Here is a 23,894-nt window from a genome sequence, read left to right on the forward strand (position 1 = left end):
TAAAAAACATAACCTAAGAATAGCATTCAGAACTACACACAATAGTACCAACATCATACACAACGTCAGGACAATCAACAGCAACAACAAATACAACCACTCAGGGGTACACCGTATCAAATGTAATAACTGCGAGACAAGCTATATCGGACGTACCGATAGAAACTTCCTAACCCGATATAACGAACACATAAACGCGGTGAAACACAATCATTTTTCGTCAATAGGACAACATGTCACAGACTATAAACACAGTTTTACAAACATCGATAACGATATGCAAATCCTAAACATAAACCCCAAAGGCCCCCTGCTCAACATAACAGAAGAATTTTACACCACTCTAGATCAGTACACCAATCCAAATTACAACATAAATGAAATCACAGAAAAAAACTAACATCATCTTCAATACAGTTATCCCTGCCCTAAAAAACCCTTACCTTAAGTTAATCGATAAACAGAACACGACACGCAACAGAAAAACACCAAACAACACACCGAACTCCACCCCTACCCCCACAACAACAACTCTCCCTACCCCTCATTCCCTTCCCCTCACAGCAGCTAGTATGAGCCCAAGAAGAACACGAAGTAGTACATTACAGGCTCGCACGTCAAACACAACTCAGCTACACCAACAACAGTAAGTACATACTCCAATTCACACACATAACCCTTAGACATTCCTCCAACACGATATCACTTATAACTTAATCTTATCTTCCACAGATAAACATAACATCATTGCACAACTACAAATGGGAAAGGAGCCACTACTTTGAACCCAATGTCATCCAAATTTACGTACGCCACAGGACAACATGAATTGGTTCCAATAAAAGGGCAACACAAACAGCAGAGCTGAACATATTTTAATTGAATTTCATCCATACATTTGGCACCTTTTTAAAATTGAAAGTGTTTTATCCCACATATACACACGAAGACAAAACTTTTTACCCATGCAATTTTACAAACTCCAAGAATAGCAGCTAAAATGTACAACTGTAAATAAGACTTAAAAATACGGAAGTTAGTTTATGTACTGACCAACAAGCAAGAACGAATGTTCATATGCATGAAGTGTTTTTATATATTGTATTTATCTTGTATATATATATAGAAGTTAGTTTAAGTAAAGACATATTTTATACACTAATTTTAAGACCTTCAACATAATATTTTAGACATACAGTTGCAATATTGTACAGAATGACATATACGCCAGTTCATGCTAAGACGTGCCCCATTTGTATGTGACTAAATGTACATCATCATCATCATATAGCATTCCTTTAACAACACAATCTTAATCAAAGCTTCATTATATAAATATGTATGGTTCAGCTGAAGATGACCTTCTCTATGAGGTCGAAACCGGTCCTGTAGTTTAATATATGCAATAAATAAGTATTGACTGATGGAAATCCTCTCCTATTTTTAATTGTGCAATTCATCAATACGGAAATGGAGATTATAGATTACGAAATAGACAGTGCTTCGACATATTTCTCATCCAGTCAATGGTGATTATTTATGAGACAATCATAATCAGTTCTAACAGCGCAAATCAAAAGGTGCACATTTCAACCTCGTCAGTTGGACTTTCTCGTGTTAAAGCCACTCTTTTATTAACATGAGAAATCCTGACTCGAGACGATGGAGATCGACGGAGAACGACGTAGATTTGACTTGGTACTACGTGGACTTGGTACTACGAGGGACAGTTCCAGGAACGTGGTACCATGGAACACCGTGGTGTTGGCTGTTAGCCGAGTTCCAGTCTGCTGCTTGCAGAGCAGTATTCAACTGTTCGAGCTCAACAAGAAGACATATGTCAGGTGATATCAGTGCTTTTTTCCATTCAAAAACATAAATCTAACTGTGAACAGAACTTTTATAAACAGTGTCCTTACTGACAAAGAACATCAAAAGCTCACTTACTTAATATTTCATACACCTGGTAAATGAACGCTTTACTACACTCCAAAGTAAAGACAGACTTTCAAATAACAGTGTGCTCTCACAATGTCGTATTTTCTCACTTATTGGAATTTTAGGATTTCAAATGAGTGCTTCATTCGTAGTGAAAGTGTATCATAAACTCTTAATTTACGATATTTACGTCAAGTGCATAATAAGTTACAAAAAAATAGGACAATACTCAGAACTTTATACCAGAAGATCAGATTTAATTTCAAGTGTTTTATATTTGAGTTTTATGTGCTTACAAGAAGGAATTACACATTTTACTTTATTTAATTTATGTAGAAAGTTAATCTGAAACCGCAAGTGCTAATAGAAAAGACTTCAGGATTTCTTATTTACTTACAACATGCTTTATTATTAATTTATGCCGTGAAAGTTATGATGGACATGACTGACTGAGAAAGACATTCAGTTGAATTTTACTTGATCAACTTGATTTTTCGATATTCTGTTGTTAAAATTGGGATTATTTTCCAGTAAATACATATGATTCGGCGATATAATAGGGTGACGTTCCAGAGATTGAATAAATGAGAGAAAGATATAAGATCTATTATTTCGCCTTGCGATCCTCCCTCTCTGTAACTTCTCGTAAGGACTAGGCACCCCTTTGAAAGACCTCATGCTCTTGAAAATCAACTTTTCCTCGAACAGAGAGGAAAGAAGGTATTAATGGCACCCATCTTAAGGGGCCGCGAAAGGAGTACTAAATGAAGCCCAAATTAAGGAGGCGCGAAAGGGGTATTAATTGCGCCCATCTTAAGGGGCCGCAAAAGGAGTACTAAATGAAGCCCAACTTAAGGGGTCGCGAAAGACGTATTAATGAAGGCCAACTTAAGGGGTCTCGAAAGGAGATATATCACGCTAGCAACAAATGTGTAGCGACTCACCGTGTGTAAAAATAAATGAAGGCCAACTTAGGGATTTCAAAAGGAACTGTGCTGGATATTATAGGATATTATACGAAAAATAACAGGATATTGAATAAAGTTATACTTTAGCTTTACATGATAAACTATAGCGTAAGAACATATTTTGAAAAACGCAAGCATTGTCAGATTACGCACCGTGAATTGCATTTTTGATCCTCAGAATAGATAATTAATGCTCAAGTTCAGTATAAATATTTTTTTCCATCATGGAGAATTTAGAAGCAACAATTAGAGCTCTTCGCACTCAAATCAAGGAATCAAATGATCAATTGAATACAATATTAGATCAATCTAATACTCAATTAAATACAAAAATAGATCAATCAAGTACTAGGGTTGATCAGGCTAACAAACAACTAGGTCAGCAGATAAAAACTACTCATAATAAAATGCAAGCGTTAGCTAATAACCTTAACTCAAGGTTCGATGAAGCACAAGCTTCTTTAGAGAAAAGATTTGCAGAGGCAGATAAATCCTTTAATAATCGATTTGCTGAATCAACTGCTAATCTTGAACAAAGATTTCGTGAGGCAAATGCTAATTTAGACAAGGGGCTCAAGGATTCCAGTGACAAAGTCGAATCCAAGTTAGGAGAAATAAAAACTCAATTCATAGAGAAAGTAGTGATAGTGTGTTGTCGGTGATAGTGAACAGGATATACTTACACACAAAATACACCAAACTGAATCTGAAGAAGGTACAAGCAGTGAGGAAGATACCCCGCTCAAGTGTCCAGCGACGAATGAGGATGCAGGTACCGGCCGCAATAATTCCAGATGGTTCATTGCCAAGGACAATTTCAAGTGGCTAAGGGATCATGCACGTACTAATGTGCGTACAAGAGCCCATAATATGATCGTGCACTTTCCTGGCCCTAAGGGAATTGCTCGTACTGGGAAACTGAACTTGAATGTTTAGAACCTTTTATAGACAGCAATACAAATGATAACCACAGCTAAAAATAGGAGAATTATGAGACAAGTCTGAACATGATCGTGATGCAAAATTTACCGATACTACAAAAATGTGTGCTTTGATAGAGTGCTAAAATTCCTTAAAATGCTCACAGAAACTCTATGACAGTTTTCTAACTTGATATTGTTTTTATTTATCATGCAAATATGTTCTAATGTAGGTATTCGGGTGTGTATATATATATATATATATATATATAAAAGCTGTAATTCTTTTATTTCTTATTCCATGGTAGATTTCCCTTAGTGTGAGAGGCAATCAACTTTTTCTTCAAGGGTTTATTTTCCCTTCTCAACAAAAGAAAAGCCTACTCTTCAAATTTGGTTTAGAACTACTATTTATGATATTATTGGCAAAGAAACCTAAAAATAGCGCATGAGGCATTCAGACTGAATATCAATTTGGGCTACATATGTAGCCCGCGCGAGTAACGCTGAGTCTATTCCTAGCACGAGTGTCCGAGGGTTAAAAAAACTTCGAGCCGAATTCCAAGAGTCTCATGGACACATTTCGCAGGCCCAAATAAAAATGGCACAAATCTTGGAGAGCCTTAGGGACTCATTTAAATCGGACGTAAGCAAACTCAATGCTGAAGTGGGACTTATGAAATCCACACAAGTCGAAATGGACAAGCGTTTCACGAGTCAAATGGATAGCACACACACACAACTCACCGCCTTCTGCAAAGATGTTCAAGCTTTGAAAACTGATTTACAATCTGAAATTAAAACTCTTGATAACACATTTCAGATAAAAGTAGACACCCTTGCTGAAGAAGTCTCTTCGATTAAGGGCCGGTTCTACCATCTGCTGGTAAAGTGGCTGGCAGCTACCCGGGAGGTAAACTACCTGGAGGTGTAAATCGGCTGGTACTTTGGCTTGCGTCCAACATCCTCTGCGCAAGCGCTAGGTAGCTACCCGGAGCTAGACACTCGTATACGAAGTTGGCTAGACTGATTTTCAGCGACTTCTCGCCTTCGAGTGTGGTGCTATCTATCGACAGATGCACGAAACTCATTTCAATTGTCTTATTTCCCTGTGCTTACGTTTGCTGATTATCACCAAAAAACCTAATAAGGGGAGTCTTAAGAGTTATGGACAACGATTTATGTCAAGCTTTCGTGATTTTAATCTATGATCTTCAATATCAGTACCTAACTGGGATTAAAATCTCGAGATTAATAATAATAATAATAATAATAATAATAATAATAATAATAATAATAATAATAATAATAATGCTATTTGCTTTACGTCCCACTAACTACTTTTTCGGTCTTCGGAGACGCCGAGGTGCCGGAATTTAGTCCCGCAGGAATTCTTTTATGTGCCAGTAAATCTACCGACACGAGGCTGACGTATTTGAGCACCTTCAAATACCACCAGACTGAGCCAGGATCGAACTTACCAAGTTGGGGTCAGAAGGCCAGCGCCTCAACCGTCTGAGCCACTCAGCCCGGCAAATCTCGAGATTACATTTTCTTACGCCAGTTATAACCCGTCATATAAGGCAGCATTTTTTGAAAGGTATTCTCGTAGTAGATTGGTCAAGTCGTTCACTCCGTAATAGAAGGTACGCAGGTTTTCATCGTATTTCTAATTTACATTTTAAAATGTATTTTCGTTCCCTGCCATTGTTCTTAACTCTCTTTTACGCGCTTCCATATACACATACACACACATCTTCTTTACGGACTTATTGCCTTTGAGCAATCTTTACAAAAGAAAATATTTATAAAATCCTCCTATCAATACAAGTCAAGTCATCTGTTAGATGAAGCAAAGTCTATACATGTTTCAGCCTAATCTCAAGGCCATATTCAGTAGTGATACATAATATACAAACAAATTAAAAGATAGAAGAGTTTATTCAGATCCTCAAGTTTACATTAAATAATGGCTTCTTTACTTTTAATAACATCATATACCAACAGAAGGGTCTTCCTATGGGGTCACCGGCCTCGGGAATCCTCGCTGATATTTATGTAGATTTCCTCGAATACACTCACATTATAGGTAAAATTAATGGGATCAAACATTGGACTCGGTATGTGGATGATACTTTTATTATCCTGGATTCTCACATTACTGACAGCAACACCGTTCTTGAATTACTTAATAACCTGGATCCACACATAAAGTTTATGATAGAATCCGAGAACAACAATTCCCTTAATTATCTCGATTTAACTATTACTCGCAATCAGAATAAAACCATTTCTTTTAATATTTACAGGAAGCCAACTCACACAATAAACACAATCCACCAAACTTCTCTACACCCAGGGACACAGAAGAAGACAGCTTACAATAGTATGATTTTCAGAGCTCTTAATGTGCCTTTATCCCGTAAGAATTTTAGAAAGGAAATCAACACCATTTATGCAATAGCCAAAGGTAATGGTTTCAGTAAAGCTTTCGTGAATAAAATTCTCAATAAATTTAGAAATAAACCCAAGACTACCTTAGAAAAACAATCTCCCCTTACAGAGAGGTTCACCACATTTACCTTTAATAATAATAATATATATCCTATTTCAAACATCTTTAAAAAACACAAGTTGAAAGTAGCTTTCAAGACCGTTCACACCAATACAAAAATGTTTTTTAATTCTCATACTGTCAACAGCAATAAAAAAATTTCAAACTCTGGAATATACAAATTAAAATTCAACGTATATTGGGCAAACAGGCCGCAGTTTCAATGTAAGATACTCCGAACATCTTAATGCCCTAAAGTATAATCGCTACTCAGCCATGAGTGAACATTGTAGAGAGAAAAATCATAAATACACAACAATTGATCAAGATTTAAAGATCCTGCATTACGAACAGAAAGGTCCCTTACTTAATATATTAGAGAATATATATATAGATATCGACCAATATAACAATTCCATCTATAACTTGAATGAAATCAACGAAAAGAAAAATATTTTATTGGAAACCTTTGTCCCGCTCATCTGCGAACAGTTCATTAATAAAAAAAGAGTTTCACTACCGACATTCTAGAACAAGACCCGCCCTTCCATCAACACCCCCCTTCCGCGAATCACAACGTCCCTCCCTCCTTGCCTCTCCCCCTCCATTACCCCTCCCAACAACATTGACACAGATACACAGTAAGCCACACACAGGCTTAGTTGTCAATGTGACTTGAGACCGACAAGGTCATCTCCATTCGAGACGACAACTTTTAGTTACAAGTAAGTCATACGAGTTTTCTTTTCGTACATCATTTTTAACTTGTTTTTGTTTTTCATCCACTCATATATTCCTTTTTTTCTCATTACAGATGTTATACACGTTTTATTCGTAGTATTGACGGTCTCACTACACTCCTCAGCATAGTGTTTTTATTTTAACAGTCAGCAAGATCTATTAGACGAGAGGACTTTGTACCTCAATGTGTTTTTAACTCACTAATCATGATCACTGTCACTTCATATCATTACGATTTTTAATTTGTTTGTATATTATGTAATCACTGTTTTACTACTGAAGATGGCCTTGAGATTAGGCTGAAACATGTATAGACTTTGCTTCATCTAACAGATGACTTGACTTGTATTGATAGGAGGATTTTATAAATATTTTCTTTTGTAAAGTGATCGAACTCGGGGCCTCCTGGCGAGAGGCAGGCACGCAACCCCTACACCACATGACCGGCAAAAAAGTGTAGGCTATGTATAAATTCCTAACTTCCGCCTAACTTCGTTTCGAGGTTTCAGTGATTTATATAGGCTTACCGGTATTTATTTCTATAACATTTTGTATATTTGGTTGTTCTAAGGTTTAATAACAATTTAATACATTACAAGTGTTCACTTTAAAACCCCTAATCACAAAATTAGTTAGATTTACCCCATACCATAAGACATATTTGACAAGAAACATCGATCAGTATGACAATTTATTTCACGAAATACCTACCAAAATAGTGTTAGTTTTAACACCGAAATCAACAGTTTTATTTCACCAAAAAATGTAATAGATATCACAGAACTGTAAATAGATCAATTTTACCTTTATTGTGAATTTTATAAGATGTATATATGTTTTTATACATTCAAAATTTTGTATATATCAACGCTATTATGAATTGCCAATCTGGTAGAAAGTTTATTTGTGTATTAACATCTATGTAATTTACTTGTGTCCTTGTTTATCTAACTTTAGGCTGATGATGGCATAAATATACCGAAACCGGTCCCTAATATTTATGAAAAAAAATGTGACATTTCAATATATATCACATTTGAATTTGTATTGAACAGGTGGAAAATCATATACTTTCAGACATTTGACTTCTACAAAAACTGCACAGCATTACCCGAGAGTTTAAACCACACACATGATGAAAATGGCAACCTCATCGGATATAAAAAGGAAGCTGTAGAAAGGTGGAAACAATACTGCAAAAACTATATTATAAAGAAAATAACATATTAAATCTGTCACAGGTGTAGAATAAATTGGAAAGTGGAAAGTGTTTACTGAAGACTTTATTTGTAAACCTTCCGTAGTACTTACTGTATGATCTGAAGTGTGGTGATATGTTTTATTTGTAATGACCTAACCTGTACAGTGTAATATTTGATAACATATGGTATTTGTAAATAGTAGATTTCAGTTCTATATTTACTGGAAGTATCCAGAAAGTTGTTACATGAATTTTTAAACAGGGTGTGTTGCCTTTTGTTGGTTATGTATTCTAGAAAGTATTTTCTGACTGTTCTGGAAATGGAAGATTCGCGATCGTGTGTATTCGAGGAAGTATTTAAAGTTTGCGACTGTAGTAAGAGTTGTGATTGGTGAATCTGGGTGGCGATAGGCGGACTCATGCGTTCTGATTGGCTACTCCAAGGCCAGGGTTTCCCTTATAAAGAGAGCGAGGCAGCATTCATGGTACAGTGCACTATGTCTTCTGGTATGAGCTAGAGCAATTTTGTTACTTTCACTGAACTGTCTGTCTTATCCTTGGATTTGGCAATATGAAAGTGAGTGAGGTATGAGCAATGCTAGTAATGCCATTCCTTCTGCAGCCAGTCCTGCTATAATTGATGTGAAAATGTTGCTCATAGGGTCGGTTGGTGCATGCATGTCAGCGGGCTTGGCAGACTGATATGAAATTGCAACTTCTGGCTCGGTGAGGAAAGCAACTGGAAACTACCTCACTTATTTCCCTAGAATGCCTCTTCAGTGATGCCTAGGCCATGTATGACAGCTGATGGCGGAGCTGTTGAGGATCCAACCAGCCTTAGGGCTGAAGACTGAACATACATTCATACAGTATTAAAATTAAGCAATCGTTTACTGCAGCCTTTATTTCTAAGGAGTTAAGAACTGCTGCCATTGCACTTATTATGAAAACATGTTATTCCGAGGTGTGTTTACACCATTTGTTGAGAGTCGTGAGGAGACCTCAGGCTCGCTCAAGATCGGCTCGCTCACACGTAGCGAGGAATCGATACAGAAGATGATCGATCGCATTCAATATAAACGCTGGAGAAGTGTACGAATATTGATAAAAGATAAAAACTAACATGCCCGAATCTGCCTGTAATAACGGATGAATAAGTAGAAGGGTCTCATTGTAACTAAAGGATACTGCACAGATTAATATAGGAATTTTCAAAGGTTGTCATTAAAACAGCAGTTCTCTTCTACTACAACGGCCGCGGTCGGATGTGTATTGGAGTCTGACATCTCACTTCAGTCCTAAGTGCCCGCTTCACTTCTGCCTTGAATCATCCTCAGCAAGCTTATGACGTCTTTTTCATAGGTTCTTAATGTCCCATAACCAAAACGAATACAAATAAATATTTGAGAATTTTAACGTTTCCTTAACGCTACATGCGAGTTTTGCCCTATCGTGTATTACGTTAAATCAAATATAAAATTGCATTGCTCTTGTGGAATAATTTTCGGGACTGAAGATTTCTTCTATTGAATGTGGGTTTATGTTAAATCAAGGTCACGCAAAATCAGGGTTATACTGTAAATGCTATGCTTCACAGCAAGGGTACAGTATTACATACTCAGCACAACAGAGTGTGCAGCTGTTGATCTCTGTTTACTAGTTTCATTGCATACAAAAATCCATCCAGTTTTAAGATTTTAAATACTACCTCCAAAGACCATCTTTGTTCACAATGAAATGTGTTCATTAAGCAAGGAATTTTTTCCCCAAAATGTTAAGGGGAAAACTGGGGTGCGACCAATATGTGAGTAAATATGGTATGTAGGAAAAAGAGTCAAGTGCTCACCATTTAATGTTATGCAGGCCTAAAGATCACATGTTCACGGGAGGTTTTCACACATTGCAGCTGCAAAAAGGGAAAACTATAAGGTCCAATATGCGAGTAGATACAGTATTTGCTTACAAACCTTATGGTGTGATTGATGACAATAGGGTCTGGTGGATGCAACAGTGGATTAAGGCGCTGAGGTATTTCAGCAAACTTCATCTTGGTGCACGTGAAAATCTGCTCCAAGTACTTATCACAGTTGATAAACTCCCGTTCATGAGCATCTTGTAGTTTGTGAGTCTTGATGTATTGCCACAGAGCCGAGATGATGACGGGTCGAGTTTGAGTGTGGACGCCCAACAACCGAGCGAGTCGAGGATCCAGTTTGAACTGCAAGGGCTGATAATCCAAAAGTAGCAGGATGGTACAGCGGACATTCTTGTCTCCGGGACGCTTCACCTGATAAAATAGCAACATCCAAAAATTACAATGTCTTCCACAGACCTTAGTCCAACAGCAACGAACAGTAATATGAAATTTACAGGTAGAGGAATGACTGAATCTTTCTGCGTAACAAATCATGTTTTGAGGATTCTTATTTGATTTACCCGAAACTTCCAGAAGAGGAATAACCTTCATCCACACTTTAGGGCAATTGGCAATTACTGTATTTATTCAATTATTGCGTAAGTCAACACCAATTGTAAGCTAACCCCAGTGAAATCAGAAACAAAACAAAATTTTAAATAATAATTATGCACACAAAGCATAAAGAATAAATCAGATGATTCGGATTCATTGTCACTTATTCTTAATCACTGTCTTCACGCAGCTGTGCAGTCAAGTGTATTTGAGACAGAAGACTTTTTAAATGCACGACCGAGTACTTTTCATGTAATGTTTGAAGACAATGCTAGAATTTCAAAAGCTTCAGTTAGCAGAAATGTTAGCATTGTTTCTGCAATGATAGCGTCCATGGGAAGATCACTTAGTATTTCTTTCAGTACAAGAACGTAGTAAGCCGATCAGCTGACCAGCCGTGTTGAGTTGCTGGCAGGCATGCGAGACAAATATTGTCCCGAGTTCCCAGCTTTAGAGCTGACTGCTAAGTGAGAAATGACTGCAAAAATTATACTTGCCAGATAAAGCATGAAGTTTAACTTACACTCAAAAGTAGGATTGCGCAAATCACCGAAGTAATTACGATACTGTCCTAGAGAACGGAAATTACTGTATTTGCAGTGCTTTCTTTTTAACAAATATATCACCAAAAATCAAACTGGTCAAAATTCAGAAGCTGTAATAGCAATTTAAAAGATCAGAAGAGGAGGTGAAAATTTGCAAAGTTACATCATCATACCTGCCAACTTTAAAAAAGAGAAATCCCGAAAATCCTAAAGCGGAAAAATTTTAACAACACGCGCATGCAATACAGTCTTGAAACATAGTGAAAAAGGACGGCAAGAGGGTGAGATTACAAACAATTCTAATACAAGCTAAATACATGTTATGATCGGGTCACCCCTGAAATTAAATACTTACACAAAGTTACATCTTGATGCGTGCTCATACTTAACAGTGGAACAGTTCACACAGTACATAAACAGTGTTTTTCTGCACTTTAAATTTGCGAGTCACAATATGAATGTCACCATTAAAATTAAACTAAACATGTACAGTCATTTACAAAATTCTATAAAGTTCACAGGCTGCAGGCTATTATCCATCACAAGTTGAAGAGACAGATGGAGATGAGTTGATTTCTTTGCTTTCTTCAGAAATTCCGGAGGAAAACTACTCGAGTGACATGGACCAGTACTTCTGGTTTTCAAAACAGAAATAGAATCCAGAATTTAATTTGACATTGAGGACCTAAACTGATTTTGGTTCTTTTTCACCAAGCTGAACACATGTTCACACTCAGTATTCCTGTGCGGTACAGTCAAAACAGAAAACATTAGCCTGAATATCCGATCCTACTTAGAAACACCATCAGCTCCAGGAATGTTCATCAAGCGAGCCCATTTGGTGTCATCTGTCAGATTCTCACTCTCAACAGGAGCACAGTCATCAATCTGAAGAGCTACAAATTGGTTCTGAAGCACATTCATTACATACTCAACTGACTCACTGTCCTTCCTCAGCAGCAATGATGGAAATGTTTCTATAAAGAACTGTACAAAAGAAAACTGGGCATCTTCAATTTTTGAAACATCTGCAATCTTTGCATGTTTCAGTACTTCATCATTGAGAGGGAACTTGTTAATAATGAAAATGCTCATTTATCTCTATCATTATGTTTCTTCACCAAGTTCATTGTCTCAACGCCAATGACTAGCTCATCATTGTCTCTCTCTGATTCTCAATAGAATGATATGGAACTTTCAATAGAGTACTCTTGATCACTTTTGGTTTAACAATTCTGAAAAGCAGCTGCTTTAACAGGTTCGTCATTAGTTCTAGTAGTTTATGAATGTGAGAGGAAGCACTCTGAAGTGCAGAACTGAGATTCTCAAATAAAGGAATGACAGCATACAGGAAGGCACAGTATGCCTTAGTCTGATGACAGAACCATAAACAAAATTTCTTCACGATTTTGAATATTGTTCTTATTCTTTAGCACAGCAGTGAAAGATTTTGAGACACATGCAAATCTTTTGGGAGCGACTAATTCTGACAACTCAGTAGTTTTCCTCTTTTCATGGTCTTCGGAACTACCAAGCTCGGCTGTTGGGATCGTAAATGATGTTAAGGTAGTAGTTGATGCACACTGAGCATTAACAAGCACCTAATCTTTAAAGAAAACAAGTAGTGGATCCTATTGCTCTAACAGCCTCTGCAGACACCTTCCCAACGATAGCCATCTTGTGCAAACATGTTCCAGTATTTTCTTAGTTTCCTTGTTGTGAAGCTCTTGGAATTTCCTAACCTTTTCACTGCCGAGTTTTGATGACCAGGCGAGCCCTCTGGGCTGGGTTCTTTTTCAGGAAGAAGCACTTTTACAGATACATTTTTACTGATACTATTAATGGAATGCATATCATCCCTTTAGCCCCGCAGCCCAATACGGGATCGGGATGAAGTGAGATTGTATTTTACACCATATTTTTACGGCCGGATGCCCTTCCCGATGCAAACCTCAGTTGAGAAGATAATAAATATGAAATGAATGATGGTGAATGAAACTGGGTAAGGAAGTGGAAGAAATAGGCTGTGGTTTATTAATAGGAACTGTCCCGCCATTTGCTTGGGAGTGCAAAAGGTAAACCACACACACACAAAAAAGAAATCCTCCGGACAGCCGACGGTGAGGTTCGAACCCACTCGCCTGCCGGGTGCAGAGCTTGTCTCCATAGCCGTAGCATGTTAATATGCGCAGCTACTCTGCTCGGTGATGGTGTTACTGAAACATAATATAAAATTGTTGATCCAAGAACTGGTATTATTAAAATCATTTACATTTGGGGAAAAAATAATTTATCTAAGGAAGGGGTGACAATTCTGCATGAGATTCATCATTACTACTTTGTCTTGCACTTTCTTGTAGTTCAATATCACCACTTAGATGTTCTCCACCATCATTATCAAAATATAGCTCTTCAGAATCACTATTTATGAGGAAACATTAAATTTCTTCGTCAACAAGAGATTAATGTAAACTTCAAGATGCCAGGATGGCTACACGTTAACGGGAAAGATGTTCCAGTCCAACGAAGCTGAAGTAACACCAGACTGCTTTCAAAACACGCAAAATGGAGCGGTATTTCTGCCGTATAGAACTTCTTTGAGCATTTCCACAGAATCTCAAAGCATGACACTATACCGCGTTCATTAGTAAGATCGGTGAAGTACACACTGCACCAAAACGTATATATATATATATATACGGGTTTGGCAGTGAATGGGTTAAGGCCTTCTTCTTACTCTTTTCTAAATAATAGTTCATCAACTTTAACAGGCAAACTGCTTGCACCTTTCTCAGCAGCCAAGTTAATCAAATGGCACGAACAACCCAGTATGAAGACAGATGACTGGGCTTCCCTTAAAACAACAGCAATTCCTTTCTTCTTTCCAATCATGACTGGAGCATTGTCGGAACAGAACGCTACGCAATTTTGAATTGGTATTTAGTAACACTCTAGCTGTGAAATTACGAAATTACCAATATTACATCCCGTTGAATCACCCACCAAGGCTGGGACAAACGTCACTGAGCTATCTTTTCCTGCTTAGCCACGAAACAGGTGACGACAATAGGGTAAAACTTAGCATTACTATTATTGCTCCCATCCGTAGCAAAAGAAAATGGTTCACACTGCATGTAACCATTGAGTTCACTTCTTGAATCCGTAGCCATTTCTTTCAAAATGTGTGTGGTTTTCGTATGCCCACAGCCATATCTTTTGCAATTTCTGAACCTGGAAACATTTTCCTAAACAGAGCACCAGCATGATCGGCAGCAGCTAACGGGATATTACGTTCAAATAAAAATGAAGTGAACAAGCATTCCGCTCTTACTAAATCGAGGTCGGCTCCAGAAGAGGTAAAAAATAAATTAAATTTCTGACTGCCATCCTTAAATTTTGTATTGGAGACGTGTTTAACAGATTTAATGTGATTTAGGAATTTTGTTCTTCCTCCGTGAGAAATATTTCTCTCTTATATACAATGATAAAAAGAGTGGTTAAGTGTAAGAGAGGACCACGAGTCCTAACTACGCCACTATTAATAAAGGCAAATATAATAATATAATAACATCACAAAAGCACATGGAACAGAATGCGAATGTTTCGCTTTTCTGTGATCATATAAAACAAGGAAATTCAGCAGAGTGTGCCTCCTTAAAAGATTGATAATATCGTTTCTTAGTTGAATTTATTATGAACACCACTAAAAATACTAAACCGCTTACAAATTCGTCACATAATTCCACGAGTTTCAGAACTACCGCCAATGTTAATCACGCCCACACACAAACAAAGCCTTTCAGCAGCTACGAAGCATGACGCAGTTGCTAAAGCTGTTATATATAAATTCACAGCCTGTTACTTTTCACTGATTTCTTTTCTTCAAAATCACAGTCTGCTACTTGTTTGGGAAAATCTCAGTGAATGAAATAGCAGTTGAGGTCGAACAGGTGACAAAAGCACGGTGATAATTGATAATGTGATTATTGATACATTTACCGGTCGAATTTCAAACACTGCATCTCGTATTACCAGCTACTATTGAAACTCAAATAAGTCTGATTTGTCTGCAGAAAGCGAAAACAAGCGTACAAAAACAAGCGTACAATAACATTCATCCATACAACTGTAAAACACTCTCAAAATCCATACATTTTACGGATAAAACTGAATACTTGGCAGGCATGCATCATTAATTATTTATTAACACCTCTTGCATACAAATTACTATTTCTTGTATTTTTCTTTAAAATGATCCTTCAATTTTTACTTGAACTTGGAAAACATCACAGAATTTCCTCTCCTCTAAATTCCTTGCCTCAAAATTGTGAGAAAAGTGGGGAAAATACGCAAGTAAATACAGTATTTTCAATTATTTACTTTCTGTACATGAGCAATAACGACCCACACTCGCAATTTTTTTTCTGCACAAATATCCACTGACTAACTGCGAACACCAAAACCAATAGACAGTTTACTTCTGTGACCATCCAAGAAAGAAACAAGCCATGTCGTGTAAGAATCTCTGTGCACAGGCAACACAAACAGAACATTGTACTGTAGCTGAGAAATAATTGTTGCCAACCACCTTCTGTGAATAATGTGCACACCCTGCTTTTTAAGATAATATTTTTAGAAAATAACATGCACAGATTATTTGATTAAATATGGTTCTTTTTGGAAATTGTATTGTTGGGAACAAAAAAAAAGGCCTACAGTTGTAATAACTAAAAAGTGCTTACCTGGAAGCCATCTGTTTCCTGTGTGGTGGGTGTACGATGCCACTCCACAAGATGGTTGTCTGGGCCATACAGATCCTTATCAAGTTCAATGACAAGACTTTTAAAGAACGAGGAGAACTTGCGTTTCACCTGGAACATAAAACGTACTTTGTTACGTGAAGACAAAGGGATAACACCTTACCAGAAAAAAATGCACACATAGCAAGTTTGGAAAGAATAAAGCTTTACTACAGAGCCCTCTCACATTACAACTGGAGCTCACAGCTGACTCCTGCAGCCTGGTGCTCATTTGCGGATGGCAGGTTACTTAGATGCCGACCTTGGTACCAAACATTACCGATCTCAAAACAGACCTGCTCCATAGTGGCATACCATCCAGTGCAGCTTATGGTTCTGTTTTCAACCTTTTAGATAGTATACACCATAGTCGTCATCGGCTGCAACTCGCATCTGAGTAAACATATTCTTCAGCAATTTACATTTTCACACTCGCAATGCTTTGCAAATATGTTTCACATGAATTATAGACCAATCTTTATATGAAACATGCGTCCACACAGATCACATGGAATGGCTGGGTAGACAATGTAATTATTAAATTAATGTAGTTTCGGCCGGGGCTGGTCATCTTCAGCCTTAATGTAAAACACCTAATAACTAAACAAATGTACATGCACACAATTGACATAAAACAAGTGAAAACAAATATATACAAAGTGACATTAAAAACTGGGATGGAATTATGAATAAATTTGAAGATGAACTAGGTTCTAACATCTTGAGTATGTTCATCACTGAGAATAATTTCAAGTATTAATTTATATACACAGAACTGTTAGTTCTAATACTGCTGGGAACTGGTAAATGTTGATCCTGTAGTTTGTCATCAAATCTATTTGTGTGGTGTTAGCTATATGTAATCCATTGGACACTGCTGTAAATAACCACTAGCTGACGGGGAACTGTTAGATGTTGTTTCATCCTCAATCAAAATAATAAATGAGATGCTCTCATGGTGCTTGTTAAATCTTGCTGAAAATGTTGTTGGACATTGTCAGGACAGCACATGAAGATGTGGTTAACACAGATACATTGTGTCTGGTATAAAATTTTTGCGATTCATTGCGGTGCCCATGAAGTTAACCTGATAAATTAGGTTAAATTAAATTAATGAATTGAATGAGAGAATGTGTTAGATGGCATAGGTTATATGAGATTTACCTCTCAATACAGCATGAGGTGTATGGTCTATTGTTGATTGTGCTTCAGACTAACTGTTGTGAGATTCAAATGAAAAGGAAGGAGAGGGGAGGGGAAGGTCAGAAGGAGAGGGGGTTGGGGAAGGGCGTGGGGAGGGGGAGGGGGGATTAAGGTGGGGCTTAAGGATGTGGGAAAAAGGATGGCTGTTGAGGAAATGTGCTGTGAATATTATGAAAAACTGAATTATGACTTGTTGGTTTGACATTGCTGAAAACGGGAATTAGAAGGTCAAAAAGGATATTAGGTTTTTCTGAAATTTCATTAAGATTATGATTTGGGTTGAAATATTGATCTAAATGTATGAAGCAGCTTTCGGTAATGTTAAGGAGGGGTCCTTTATTGATGATTTTGAGAATTTCCATATCTTGTTCTATGCCTGTGAATTTGTGCTTATAGTCATGCATATGCTGTCCTACAGCCGAAAATTTATTGTATTTCAGGGCATTGTTGTGTTCTGAGTACCTTATCTTAAATTTTTTTTTTTAAATTTCTTCTGGTCTGTCCGACATAAGAAGAATTACAACTGTTGCAAGTGATCCTGTATACTCCTGATTTTGAATAACTATTGAACTTGTTTATGGATGTGGCATTATGTAAGATTTGTGCATTCCTATTCTTTGTTTTGAAAGCTACTTTTACATCGTGCTTTTTCAAGATGTTGGTGACTTAGTAGATTTGTTTGTTGAAGGTAAAGATAGAAAGAGAGGAGTTGTTTTTCTTATCTTTTTCAAAGTGGTAGAAGGGCGGTAATTATATTTATTGATTATTTTTTCTATAAAGAATCTGCTGTATCCATTGGATTTAGCTATATGGCGAATAGTGTTCAACCTATGGCTGGGTAGGGCGGGATGAGCCTGACAGAGCTTCCGTGCTTGTCATTTACCCTCTTCACGTTGTCGTCGTTCCTCTTCAAGCACCGCAACTGATGTAGAAACAGTGCGGTGCCCAATTGTACGATTCTCAGTAGGCATATCCCAAGACTGAGTGTTAATTCCAGCTCTTTTCATAGTATGCTTTAGATGATCCTTGAAACTCCTCAAAGTAGCTCCATGAAGTCAATTGCCAGAACAAAGTTCACCCTACAGGAGTTGACGTCGAAGCCTGGTTTCACTCGTGCGACGGATGTGCCCTATTCAGCTGACATGGTGGCCAATGATGACAGCCTCAATGCTTATAGCATGCGCGTTCTCAAGAACTGCAAGGTTGGTGACACGGTTCTCCCATTTGATGTTCAAGATGGATCTAAGTTTTGCAAAATGGAAGTGCTCTAGCTTTTTGATATCCTGACAGTAGAGGCCCAAGTTTCACAACCCTAAAGCAGTGCTGATACGACAACAGCATGGTAAATCCTGATCTTGGTATACATTGTAAGGTCTTCATTCACGAAGACACAATGGGATGAACGTCCAAATGCTGAGTGGGCAGCACCAATTCTCCTGTTCACATCTTGTGAGCAATTAGCATTGGTTGAGAGGATACTTCCTGCTCCAGTGGAATATCCACAATGGAGGTATTGAAAGCTGGGAGGTTCGAACAAGGTGCAGGCTGTGCGAGTACTTTGACTTTCTGAACATTAATGGAGAGACCAAAATGATCACAAGTACTCTTGAAACAACTGATGGACTGTTGTATGTCATCAGATAGAAAGCAGGCGTGGCAGCGTCATCTGCATATTGCAATTCCGCAAAGGAGTGAATCTTATGGGAGCGAAGTCTAGCAAGGTTGTACAGTCCCCCATCGAAGCGATATCTGACCTTTACACCTTGCTTGTTTATAGATGTTCCATATAGCATGGCAGCTAGATAAAGAGCGAAGAGTGTTGGAGCAAGCACACATTCCTGTTTCAGTCCATGAGTGATTGGAAATGGATCAGAGATAATATTTTGAACAATGATTTGCCCAGACGTGTTATCATGTAGAACCTTGACCAGATCTACAAAATGCTGTGGACAACCAAAGTGTTTCAGTACTTTCCAGATAGCTGGTCTCGGGACCGAGTCGAAAGCCTTTTCCAAGTCAAAGAACACTACGTATAAAGGAGTCTGTCGCTCTCAGCATTTTTCCTGAATCTGTCTTGCACAGAAGATCATATCTGTTATGCCTCTGGATGTTCGAAAACCGCACTGCGACTGAAGTAGGATCCTCTCGGAAGTAATCTGCAGGCGATTGAGCAAAATTGTAGCAAGAATTTTACCTGCTATAGATAGCAATGATATGCCCCAATAGTTGCCACAAACACTACTATCACCTTTTTTGAAAAGAGTAATGATAGTGGCATTTTTAAGGTCACCAGGTATTTTGCAGGTTTCTCATATTAAGAGGATAAGTGTATGAAGTCTGGTCTTTAAGAGACAGGCCTCCACTTTGAATCAATTCCAGAGGAATGTTATCTGGGCCAGGAGCCCTGCTAGGTTTCAGTTTGCTGAGAGCAAACTGGTGGGAGGGCCATTCATGGTTGCTGAGAAAGTACCATGGTATGTCACTACAAAACAGGTCTGTCACAAGTAATTAGCAATGCAAGAGATTCCTCAGCACATTTCAACAATGTAACCACGGTTTTTGTTGTTAGTGATGGCTGTTAATTAGTGCACAGATTGTTGAGTTGAGTGAATTCTAACCCCCTCTGAGTAAAGGTAAGTTATTAATTTATAACATATCTATTTGCATTTCAGACCCCCAGCTTTTCACGTTATAGACTGTTATGCCTTTCAGCATTCAGTCTGCAAATCTTCGCCAATTTATTGAACACCTCTGCAATCCTCTACTTGTAAATAGTTCTGTGGCTTTGTTTAGTTCCGTAACTCTTATCTTTAAATCGTTAGAAACTGATTCTTCTTCTTCTTCCACAGCTTTTCCCACATCTGTGGGGTCGCGGGTGAAAACTGTGTCGCAAATGTGGATGTGTTTTACGGCCGGATGCCCTTCCTAACGCCAACCCTATATGGAGGGATGCAAATACTATCACGTGTTTCTGTGGTGGTTGGTAGTGTAGTGTGTTGTGTTGTCTGAATATGAAGAGGAAAGTGTTTGGACAAACACAAACACCCAGTCCCCGGGCCAGAAGAATTAATCACCCACGATTAAAATCCCCGAACCGACCAGGAATTGAACCCGGACCTTTTGAACCGAAGGCCTCACGCTGACCATTCAGCCAAAGAGTTGGACCATTAGAAACTAAGTAACCATTGTAATTCTGGTATCACTCTACTTCTCTTACCCTCCATGACCAATGACCCCACCACTGAAGCTGGTTTATGCGTACAGTTTCATGAACCAAGTTCATTCCTAGCTTGTATTTTTCCTAATGCTGAGAACCTTCCTGCCACAGTTTGTACCAGCGATCATTCTCGCTACTTTCATTTCTGTTACTTCTAACTTATGAATAAGGTATCCAGAGTCGACCCAGCTTTTACTCCCAAACAGCAAAGTTGGTCTTGAAACAGACTGGTATAGAGAGTCATCTGGGAGCTAACTTCTTTGTTACAGAATACTGTCGATCACAACTGCAAATTTACTGCAACAGAAATGCAGCACCTTGATAATGTCCCACCGCTTTTACGGTTTTCGTACATGCCAAGGTGCCAGAATTTAATCCCGCTGGAGTTTTTTTTACGTGCCAGAAAATCTACCAACACAAAACTGACATATCTGAACACCTTCAAATACTACCAGACTGAGCTAGGATCGAACCTGCCGAGTTGGGGTCAGAAAGCCAGCACCTCAACCATCTGAGCCACTCAGCCCGGTGGTGCAATCAATTCATCACTACTGTTCTGCATTTAGGGCAGTCACCCAGGTGGCAGATTCCCTATCTGTTGTTTTACCTAGCCTTTTCTTAAACGATTTGCAAAGAAATTTGAAATTTATTGAACATCTTCCTTGGTAAGAATTCCAATCCCTAACTCCCCTTCCTATAAACAAATATTTGCCCCAATTTGTCCTCTTGTTTCCAGGTTTATGTTCAAATTGTGATCTTTCCTACTTTTAAAGACACCACTCAAACTTATTCATCTACTGATGTCATTCCACGCCATCTCTCCAGTGACACCTCGTAACATACCCCTTATAAATTGCATACATTATTTGTTTTTTTTTCCCCCCACCTATTCAACACATATTTATTGTCACTAGAAATTCTTTCTACTACAATACTACATTACCCGGCACATGTTTTGCTTATCTACCGAGCATCCTCAGCCTTTATGACTTATCTCAAGGTTAAGTCATTTCACTATTAACTTTACTTATAACTAATTTGTACTTAATTATAATCTTAATACTAAATAGTAAAATATATTAACAGAGTGACATTTATAAACAATGAAAGAATTAGGAATTAAAACGACAGTGCTAAAGTTGGAACAGAGGTTGGTTCTATTAACACTGGTGTCCAAAACACAGTAATATCCTAACAACAAAGAGATTTGGCTAAAATTCTTGTAAATTTCTTTGTTTTTTCTAGCTCAATTGTTAGTGAGCTTTTTGTATTGTGCTACTTAAAATTTGAGTCATGAACCCTGTTAAAACTCAATAGTATCTGAGGCTTAAAACTTCTATATGTACGTATTAAAATAGTTGAGAAATGTCTCGCATTAATTTGATGCATGCTGCAATAATTTACTGATTGTGAATGAATGTGTACATCTTGCTGGTTGTGTCCCCAAACTAGTCTTGAACTGACGAGTTGACATATAGCTTGGAAGCTATTCGTTTTTTATAGGAGCTTGGTCAAAAGGGACTTCAATTCTGTGAATCTTGGATGTTGATGTAATATCTTTTACAACGACCTTATGTGTTGGTGCGCCTGTAACAAAAGAAATTACGTGAGTGTGTTGTACTATATAATGTTATGCGGTCTGGTGATCGTACTGAATGTGCGTCACTTATCCCTTTGACTACTGCTATGATGCCTCGTGGTGCTTGTTACAGCACGGTGACTGCTTGCTGTAGTGTTTCTACTTCTTGTGTTATATGCATGAAGAAGCTGTGGTGGAGGACGAGTAGGGGACGTAGGGGAAAGAACAGTAGGTGGGGTATTGCATGTTGGCGTAGGAGTGGAGGGGAGTCTCAATGCGTTGTCAAAGTGGGAGTTGTGTCTGTTTTCGTGGTGGGAGTTTTTAATTCTAAAACTTAATATCTAAATATCTTAAAGAATTTACTTTTTTCTAATTTGAAATTTTGTAGTAATGTTGGCAATTGCTCTATTAACGACTTTTTATTTCGATCACATCATTCAGGTTTCTTTTTATTAAAATATTCATCCAAATGGATATGAAAATGAAAATACACAACCTGTTTCCAGTCATTCGACTGGGTCAAGAATGGAATGAATGAAGCCCCCATCTAATGGTGAGGATAGGAATAGTGCTGGCTGCCGAAGCCTGACACACTCTTCTGGGACAATGATTAATGAATGAAAGATGAAATGAAATTTAATTGGAGAGTGTTGCTAGAATGACTTATGACAGGGAAAGCCGGAGTACTCTGAGAAAAACCTGTCCCACCTCTGCTTTGCCCAGCACAAATCTCACATGGAGTGACTGGGATTTGAACCAAGGAACCCAGTGGTGAGAGGCCGACGCGCTGCTGCCTGAGCCACGGAGGCTACTCCAAATATTCTCAAACTCAGTCATTAACTTCCCTTTGTCAAACCTTTCGATTATTTTGAGGTCTCTGTCTATTGTGGTATATTGATGGCTGGTTTCTTTCATGTGATTGCTCATTGTGGAATACTTATTATGCTTTAAAGCATTGAAGTGTTCCATGTATCTAGTAAGAAAGCTGCCGCCAGTTCGGCCAACATACGAGAAATTACACTGTGTGCATGATAGTCTATATATTCCATACATACAAACATACATACATACAAAAATACATACATACATACATCATTATAGACGTGTTATGCCTTTCAGCGTTCAGTCTGCAAGCCTCTGTGAATTTACTAAACATCGCCACAATCCTCTATTTGCAACTAGTGCAGTGGCCTCATTTAGTTCTATAACTCTTATCTTTAAATCGTGAGAAACTGAGTCTAACCATCGTCGTCTAGGTCTACCTCTACTTCTCTTACCCTCCATAACACAGTCCATTATTTCCTTGATATTTATTATTATTTGAGTTTACTATATTGTGATTAAAAAATACGTTTTTATTGGTGCTGTGGGTCTTGAAAGCTATTTGTATGTCTCGTTTTTTCAATGAATTTGCGATTTGATGGATCGCAGGATTGGTGCAAGTTAAAGTTGCGTATTTTGATTTTTTAGTCTTTTCCGGAGTAAGATTTGTGGTCAATTTGAGTTTTACTTTGCTAATGATACGATTCACCATCTCTATTTTGTACCCATTGACTAGTGCTAGTTCTTTTATGAATTTGAGTTCCTTTGTTAGATTAACAGGTGATCTGAAGGCTCTGTAAACCATGCTAAAAAAAGGGTGCCTGTTTGTGGGATTTCGGGTGAAGTGAATCATTTCTTATTGTTACTGAAGTATGTGTTGGTTTTCTGAATATTTGAAAATCAAATTTGAATCTGTGCGTGTTACATTAACATCCAG

At 37.9% G+C, this 23,894-nt stretch overlaps 1 protein-coding gene across 1 annotated transcript in view; it reads right to left on the reverse strand.

The window, feature by feature from the left end:
* The window catches only part of LOC136873863 (brahma-associated protein of 60 kDa), a 196,309-nt gene that overhangs the window by 75,938 nt on the left and 96,477 nt on the right, over positions 1–23,894 (reverse strand). Inside the window, exons 5-6 of the mRNA XM_067147156.2 lie at positions 16,080–16,208; positions 10,290–10,609 (exon numbers count right to left, since the gene is read on the reverse strand). Of these exons, the coding sequence (XP_067003257.1) occupies positions 10,290–10,609; positions 16,080–16,208 (449 nt within the window). The remainder of the gene's footprint in view (positions 1–10,289; positions 10,610–16,079; positions 16,209–23,894) is intronic.

Source organism: Anabrus simplex, chromosome 5, assembly GCF_040414725.1.
Source record: "Anabrus simplex isolate iqAnaSimp1 chromosome 5, ASM4041472v1, whole genome shotgun sequence".
Lineage (NCBI taxonomy): Eukaryota > Metazoa > Arthropoda > Insecta > Orthoptera > Tettigoniidae > Anabrus > Anabrus simplex.